Source organism: Coturnix japonica, chromosome 1 (genome assembly GCF_054131305.1).
Source record: "Coturnix japonica strain WE chromosome 1, WE-NBRP24, whole genome shotgun sequence".
NCBI lineage: Eukaryota > Metazoa > Chordata > Aves > Galliformes > Phasianidae > Coturnix > Coturnix japonica.
Genome location: NC_140663.1, coordinates 67,525,528 through 67,534,664, shown reverse-complemented (window position 1 = coordinate 67,534,664; position 9,137 = coordinate 67,525,528). Strand labels below are relative to the sequence as shown.

Sequence of the window (9,137 nt, the reverse complement as noted above, 5' to 3'; positions counted from 1 at the left end):
TAAAAGTAATACAGCAGTTGTAATGCAGCCGTAACACAGAGAGAGGGGTAGGCCCTTAGTGTAGATGATGCATGTTGGCATTCAGTTCTTCCTGAGGGGTTTTAAACTTACGAAACACCTTCAGGCAGAAGGGTGGGATCTTCATGTTTATTACCACCCTTACGAGTGTCACCTTTTTATTTTTCTCCAAACTCTTACATTTCACAAAATGTCTCCAGCAAGCAGAGAATGCTTGGGGAAACGTAGTTAGGAAAAATACAGCAGAATTTCCTTTCAAGTATTGAGTGTCTCATGAGAAATTTTAATAAAATAATAATTTACACACTTACTTACCTGCTGTCCACTGTAGCACATGATTTCTGCTCCTTTCTGCCTGAACTTTTCAGTGCTGGGTGTATTAAGCACATGATCTAGATCTTTATCTCCAGGGTTCACCTGCTGCTTGCTTCCCACTTGAAGCCAAGTAAGCATGTCAGTAACACGGTGCCTGTTCCCAAAGCAGCCCACTGGGATTTCACAGGAAGGACAACAGCTACCTCCATTAAAGACTGAGCCACAAAAGCACATTAAAGGCCATACAAGACAAAGATCTGGTTTTCGTTAGGTACTCCACATAATAAGAACTAGGGAAGTGAAGCATAGGAAGCAGGTAGTACACGCACACAACTCACATGACATTTTAAATAATGCTTTCCACAAGTGTCAGTGAGTCTGGGTGAGATTCAGCTGTTGGAGGGATGGCCCTTCTAAAGGCAGGGCTGCTGGAGCTGATTCTTAACAGTCCCCATGCGCAAGTTTCCCCGCATGATCTCATCACCTGCTGCCCTCCAGCCATTCCCAGATCCTGGAAACAGATCTCTTGCTAGCACAGAAGTGTCTTAGGTATTTAATCCCCCAAAATGTAGTCAGGGCAGTACACAAGAAGGGCTCTCCCCACCAGGAGGTTTTTAGTCCCACATCATAAGAGGAAGACAATGGCCCAGTTGTGTTTTCTACCTCATCAAGCTGTGATGCTTAATTTTGCAGAATCCTAGAATGACTTGGGCTGGAGGGGGTCTTAAAACTCTTCCTGCTTTGAAGACCAAATGGAGATGCAGAGAAGCAAAGCACATCTCCAAGTCCCAGTATAGGTCCAGGCTTGTGTGTGACTGCAGGGAATGTTCTAAGCAGCTTCAGCATGCTCCTTCTGCCCCACTCTCATCCATCCCTAGATGTGGAGGAGGCAAAAGCAGAGTGTTTTTATTTCCATCCTGTCTTCTCTGCTCCAGGTACAAATGGGATGGTGGGGTCTCTGCTAAATCATCTCTGGCCCCACGAGACTCAAACCCTGCCACATTTAGTTTGTTTCTAGCACAAAGAGGGAAGACCAAGCACAGGACTCCCTTTTTTTCTGCCAGACTGCTTTTTGTCCCAACCTGCTCAATCTGGTCTCTTCTCCCCCTTTCCCAGGCTATTCACCCTGAGATTCCTACCACACTAATGAGCCACACCATTCTTCAGGCAATGCCAAGGAGCTGAGTTTTACTGCTATCAGAAAACAACCAGCTATCTATCTATCTCTGCACGCTCTCTATTCCCTTACTATGATGTGCCCGGCATCATTAATTCAACCTTTCTGTGCTCTGTGTTCCTAATTCTTCTTCATGCATATCTTTGGAGAAGCACCCAGAGGGGCACCAAAGCTACCCATACCCTTCATTCAGCAAAACATTGGCCGGAATCATCAGCTGTTTGGAAAACTTTGCTTTGGGAGATGTGGGGGAGCTGGTAGTGAGTACCCCTCTGTGTCTCCCCAACCACATGTTCTGCAGGTTAAATGGCCATCAGCTTCTTGGCAGGGGGGCAGGGCTAAGAGTTTCTGGCAAGACTGTCCTAGAGAACACACACCCTGTGAAACCTTTCCATTGCCTCAGACACAAAAGATATTCTCCACATGCCTTCAGACAAGCGACCTCTGATTCCTGCAGGTATTTAGCTGCCAGACATTTTCCTGTTAAGCTATTTCCTTATGCAAGGTGGTGCAAGAAGGAGAAGGCTGGTAGCTTACAGCCTTTCCTAAAAGTAAGGAGGTTACATTTAGCAACATTTACATTTAGATGCACTCATGTTTAATAGCTGTATCTGGCAAAGACTAAGATTCAATAAACAAATTACGAATGCTATTCAGGCTTCCAGGCTGTTACAACAACATTGGCTCTGTAGAAAGGCAGTCACTGCTGCTTAAAGAACAAAGAATGCTCGTGAGCCTTCTGCAGCTCCACAGCAACCCACAACCAGCACTTAGAGTGAGCAGCACAGCTCCCACCTGCCCTAACATAACAGCTCATTTTGCAAGATGGAATGAATACAGCACCTTATGGCATGTTATTTGAGAATGTGTGGCAGTGATATGGGGCTGGCCTATGCCTCCAGGTAGAAGAAAGGATGATGCAAAGATCTCTACGGAGCCATATCCATATACATTCTAATATAAAGCCACATTGCGGTCTCAACTAGAGGTTGGAAGTGGAGTAGGAACTTCTACGCTGAACTTCTACATTCAAAACTACTCCCTACCCAACCATCTGTTACAGTGAGAGGACTGTGATTTGGGTGTTTGCTTTGTTTCACACTGAAAAATAATCTAGTTCTCCTTGCAAACATTTAGATACAGGTTTAAAGACCAGCAGCCTCAAAATAACTTCCATGTATCTCCAGCAATGAGGATCTTCTTGGTAAACTTCTCTAGTTTGTATTACCTCATAAACCAATTTAAGTGATGAATAATGAAGACCTTCAGCTTCAGAATGAATCAATCTGTCATGTAGAATAATGGAAATGAACAGAACTGTTTGAAGTCAACTGCGTATTTCACTCAAATGCATCTGTGTTTGCAGAGTCTGCCTACAGAGTCCGGGAGCTGAGCACCTGCTGGCTTTCAGAAGAGCTGAGCAAACACACTCATGGCACTTCACCCTTAGTCACCACTCCTTCAGATGCTGAAATAAAATGAGGCGCACCCCTCTGTTGTGGTTTTTTTTTTTCACTCTTAGTTTTATTATAAAAATCAACATTTCATTTGTTACAACTCAGTTTATAGTAATTATTGGAAAGGATTTTTGTACAAGGTTTATATACACCTCATAAGTAAAGCACTTTATTTTACAAACAAACAAACAAACAAAAAAAAAAAAAAGGAAAAAAAAAAGTTAGTGAATGAGTGAATAGGGTTGACCAAATGTTGGTCATTATAATATAAATACATCCTTGCAAAGCACCATCTTACCAAAGTTGATGAACAAGAGACACCAGCTGGCTTTAAGACAATGACAAACAGCCATTAAAGCTTACAGAAAGAAAGAAAAAAAGAAAAGAAGAACAAACAAAACAAAAACAAGATTAAAAGTCTGAAAGCAGCACCAGATCCTTCATTTGCAAACAAGGCTAGTTCAGCTTAAGTCTGGTGGTATCCCCTTTACAAAAGACACTTTCATTTTCCCTGGCTGACTTTCAACTGCCTGGCTTAAGGCTACAGACATTTTAATCGGGACTTCAAAGATGCTCCTTATTCATTGAGAAGTGGGGAACATGACTGCTCTCCAATGGTTTCATCGTCATAATCCTGCATGCTATAAAGACATTTCTAATACGGACAGTTTTCTTACTCCACTTTGCACCGTTTTGGAGCAGACTGCCCAGTCCCTATAAATACCAGGTTATTATCAACCACTGACCTGCCTTTTAAAAATGAAAGAAAATTGCTCATTCGGATCACTATGGCTTTTCATTTTACTTCCTTCAGAAATAAATTTAATGGTTTTGAGTAAATGAAATGTTTGGGTTGGACTACATGATCTCCCTTACAGCCCCTATGATGTTATGATTCCGTTTCGTAGCCATTTTCAAGCTGTTAGGTCATTCCTGACTTACTTTCAAGGTGCATTTGTCACCTGCCAACTACATTAAAGGTTAATTTGCAAGCAGTAACCCTATCACAAGGCAGCTTAAATAAGTAAAAGCTAAGGAAGCTGTTTCTCAAAAACAATGCTGAAATTATTTGTGCACCCAGTGAGCCAGCTATTTATTGTTGTGTAAATAATAAGTCATTTGGTTCAGCACCACGCACGACCAGGGAGTTCTGTAGTTGAAGCATTTCCCTCTAGAATGATGGTAATCAATTCAAGGAGATTTCCGAAGCAGTAAAGAATGGAAATACTCAATATTCAAGAAAGTGGCCTTTTCTTTATCTTAAGACAGACTTAGCTGGTTTAAAGTAGAATGAATGAATCAGTTTTTAAGACTCACAAATCAACTTCCAGAGTCTCATACATAACAAATAGAGAAGCAATGCACAAACTAGAGACCAGAACACCAACAAAATCCATTAACGCAACAAATGGACTTTGTGCATGTTCCTTCACTTGCAGTGGGTAGTGTTGCCTGTCACGTCAAGCAGTTTGGGTGAATTTTTCTTCATAGTTATTACAACAGATTAGTTTTTATATACTTAGAACACTCTTTGCTCATCTGCAAAATGGACGCCAGAATTATCGCAACAGCATCAAAAAAGTGATTCTTCTCCTGCCTTGCACGACAGAGCACTAATTATTCAGGTTTAAGTAGCAAACAGTCTGCTGTCTATCCTGTAAGCTAGACAAAAGAAGTCTGCCTTACAAGAGACAGCAAGACAGTACCCAGCATTAGCACTCCCAAAGGCAACAAGGCCAAATGTGCCAATGTGGGTGTGTGGATATGTATGTATATATGAGAAAATTATCAGCTTTGGCTAAACTCACATTGTCAAATACATGTGTACCTGCATATATATAAATATATATACACTTGCACATGTTCATGGGTTAATGTTATAGTAGTAATTTGGAATTTGCAATACTGAAAGTTACAACTCACAGCAAAATGAATCCTTTGATTATAAACTGGCTCATTTGCATGTTTTGCATTACTGTAATGTAAACATGAGTTGTATGAATGCAAAGAAAACATTCTTTATTTCATGTTATTTGCATGTTCTATTTAAGTTCTTTTCAAATAAATATCTTGGTATCTGAAACCAGTGGAAAAATGATGAGTCTTCCTTAGGATGACACACAGCATCAGATGGCAGGCATCATTTTAAAAGGCAATATTAGATCTCACTTATATTGCCATTCAAATACGTATAACTCCTGCTGATCATGCACAGGTTAGTTTTCATCAAGGTTTACACTGTAATGATCTTTATTACTGTTACTATTATTTTTAAACCAGAAAGGACTGTTCCTTTCCTGTTTTAGCATGCCAGACATCTCCATGCCCAGACACCTCAGCTACGAATACTTTCCAGGTGTCCAGAGGAAAAACTACACATTTAATACAGTTGTGTTAAATACTCCTATTTATATGCATTTCATATTGTAAAATGAGGATATTTGTACATAGCTTAAGGACCATGAATATTTTTCATTTATATCAGTGCGACCACTTTGATGTTAATGCCACATATCTACCCAGCTATATCCTAAACTGACGTGTGCATTACCTATAGTCCTAACACCTCGGTCAATTTGAGAAGCAGAAGAAAGCATGATCATGATTGAGAGACTATCAGTCATGACTGGCTCATTGGCAGAAAGGAATGGCGAGGTCTGTTGGTTCCAATATTCAAGCAGTCTATGGTTTGTGCACAGTGATTAAGTCAGGTGCATATATAAGCTGCAGCAATGCTTTTGTAATTTGGACAGCTAGCCAAGAGGATTTCCACAGCTCATCAATTCATTCTAAATTTTACTCTAGATCTACTGGGAAAATACACATACATGCAAAGGCAGATCATGGTTTCTCAATACATAAATTCTTTGGATAATCTAGTCAAGCAAGTCTGCTCCCTATGCTGGTCATCTTCAGTGGAAAAAACATAGTCTGTCCACTTCCCTGTTCTTCACATCCATAGACAGTTCGCCCAAAATATCTGATGTATAAAGTGAGACGTAGACTCGATCAAATTCCAAACTAAATTACACAATCACCCCGCTGATTTCAGCTGAAGTACATATGGATGAAAACCAGCACAGAACTCAGGCAGCGCAGTTCCCATGAAGAGAACTTTCATTATAATTAACGTATTTATGAATTTACTGCCAGGAAATTCCCTCAAAAAGTAACTTCAACAAAGCAGTGCAACTGCACCAGGAAGAGGATACCATTCCTTAAGCTTAACTACCTTAGGAGATTTTCAAACAGAAATCGGCATGCTGAAAAGGGTATTTTGCAAGAAGAGACCATTGCCATCACAGTACAAGCACTTGGACTGAGATATAACAATGCAATATTCTTCTGAGTTCATCAGTGCAAGTTTCCACATGTGAACCTCACATGGAATGCTGCACATGACAAAATGTAAACAACAGAGAAGGTTCTATTCTCATTGGCATGCCAGCCTCAACATCCACCCCAGCACACCTGCCCTCCCCCCCTTCATATAAATGTCTTTGAGTTCCCTTATAGTTTACAATACCTTCCACATCAGTCCTGCTGGAAAACACAAACAAGCTTCTTCAACAACAAGGAAGAGCCTAAAGAACAGCTGTCACAATTTCCAGATACCTAGAACGAAGCTGAGCAAACTCTCAGCGCACCAGATCCAGAGATCAATTGTAGTAGCCTGGGGTCCATCCAGGTTATTTAATGTTTTCTCAGGTATCTCTTACTGTGAGAAAAATTCTTTGTTACAGCCGGGATTCCAAAAGGCATGGTTTTTCTCAGAGCTGAAATGAAACAAAGCTCCAGTACCCAAGACGAGTGGCAGAATTATTTGTCACTAATTGTGTCAACAGTATGAATCAAAGCCTATGCCACATTTTTAGATTATTTTGCTTAGCTGAAACTGGATGGGAAACAGACAGCAGAGAACAATACAAACCAAATAGGACCTCTGAGTGGTTATTCCATCCATACTAAGCCCAAAAGACTCAGAAGGTGGAAGCCTTTGTTTTGAGAGAAAAGAATTGGAGGTCCAACCTTTGAAGGCATCAGCACCTTCAACACAGATTTAACATCAACAGAAGGTGCAAATGCATAATGCCGTCTAGAATCAGGTATACTGTGAGCTCTGCTACAGTCAAAGCAAATTCAGAACACTGCACTAGAGTAAGAGAGGAAATCATAACATCCTAGGTTGTCCCTCAACCTACACAAACAATGCTTTCACTTGATTATATACTATCCCTTTCAAAATCACCATGGTGAGGCTAAAGGGAGAAGGGGCTAAATAAGATAATATACAAAAATAGAGATGTGAATAAAAAATTGTTTGGTTAAGAATATCTTAATTTGATACTCACAGCGGTTAATACTAAAGCATTAAACTCACACCACACAAAAGAGGAGGTATGTCAAAATCATACTGAGAAAATTGGCTTTGCCTAACACAAATCATGAGCAGTTGATACAGCAAAGGAACTCCTTCCAATGATCAAAACATTTATTTCTTATGAATAGTTGCTCCACTGAAATTTAAATGCTTCCTTACTAGGAAAAAATAATATATATATATTATATATATCTGATTTGCGTACTGTGGTATCAATATACAATGAATGTACTGCAAGGATATATTATTCATTTACAGTAAAACTAACAATCCATGGTTAAATTTATAGTTTATAAATACACTGTCTCTATTATATGTGGTAAAAAAATATTTGACATTTTGTGGGCACTAGGTCAAAATAAGTTTTTCTTTTTTTCAGGGACTAAAAATCATTCAGGTATGTGCATATTACCCTTGTCAATCATGTGAAAATCACACTGACCTGGTGCAAAACAGAATAGTCATGTTGGCAAAATTAATGATGTATAGCATGACACTCATTGCACGACAAGGCTAATGGGGGGGAAAGGGGAGGGGAAATTTACAGCAGCCCAGTTCTAGCAGTACTTTAAATAAGGATAATATGATTTAAAGTGACATGGGAGGGTAGAAAGGATATAGAAGAGATGTAAAAGGCTAAACAGTATTAACAAACCAATCTTTAAAATATACCTAACAAAAACCATTGAAATTCCAGAAGCAAGGAGAGAGCTCAAAATAATCAAGTTTGGTATATGCACTGAAGAAAAACAAAGGTGTTGCTCTATTAAAAAAGTGTGTGATTATTCTTCTGGATTCACTGCTACGATTGCTGTATTCCTGTAGAAAACAAAGCCCTTTGTATAAGGTTATTGTCTGTCCTGACTGCGTTTTCAAGTTTAGCTTAGTTGCTGGCCCTCTGTAGCTAATATAGAGGTTATTTGGCTACTTCCAAGTATCTATGGTATGCTGCTCTGAGACAGACTTCTTTATTATTAATTAGTTTAAACATTTTTGGTATTGACAAACCCCACATCTCACCTCGCTGGACAAGTGACACATACCTGGTCCTTCCATTTCTCTATGTGCTCAGTCACTTCACTGGATTAAGGCAAGTTTTTGAGTTCAATTTGCAAAAATAAAAAACTTTTTGTACAAATGTCTGGGTTCTTTTATACAAAATTTTTTTTCTTATGGCACAAGCAGCAGTTGCTGTTTAAGAAAATATATAAATATCCTTTTTTTTCTTCTGTACAAATATGTCCAGTATTCCTCCACCCAACTTAATAACATTTAACTGTACACTGTCCTACCTCATCCCTTGCCAAGAACTCCCCCCTCCCTGGTAGAACACTTTGTATTTACACTTCCACGGCAGAGGCAGATAACGGAGGGGGGGCTGCCCCTCATGAGGAGTCTGTGCAGGGGGATGGCGGCGGTGGGTAGAGGTGGTGAGAGTAACTCCGCTCTGTGTATGGGGAAGGGGGGCAGCTCTCGTAGTTCTCCTCCGCTGACAGGTATTGGCTGCGTGGGGTCGGAGGCGGCGGGACGGGCTCTGAGTCATAGTTCAAGTCACTGGTGTAGCCCTTGGCCATTGTGGCCGTGACCCTTCGGCTTGGGGCATAGTCACTGTCACAGACGTCCGTGCTACAGGGTGTTGTGGGAGGTGCAAAGTGGCGGTAGCTGTAAGGCCTGTAGCTGCAGGAGGGAGATTTTTTGTGAAAAGTGTCAAAATATAGAAAGACTAAACATTTTGGGTGATGCATCCCTGAACAAGAGGGAGGCGAGTAAGTCAGGGTGGAAAGAGGCA

At 40.4% G+C, this 9,137-nt stretch overlaps 1 protein-coding gene across 2 annotated transcripts in view; it reads right to left on the bottom strand.

Annotated features, from left to right (window-relative positions):
• Positions 1-3,012: 3,012 nt before the first annotated feature.
• LRP6 (LDL receptor related protein 6) overlaps positions 3,013-9,137 on the bottom strand; it is a 122,026-nt gene continuing 115,901 nt past the window's right edge. For both annotated transcript variants that reach the window (XM_085543625.1, XM_015870801.3), the window contains one exon: positions 3,013-9,025. In XM_085543625.1, the coding sequence (XP_085399751.1) occupies positions 8,734-9,025 (292 nt within the window). In that variant the 3' untranslated portion in view covers positions 3,013-8,733. The remainder of the gene's footprint in view (positions 9,026-9,137) is intronic.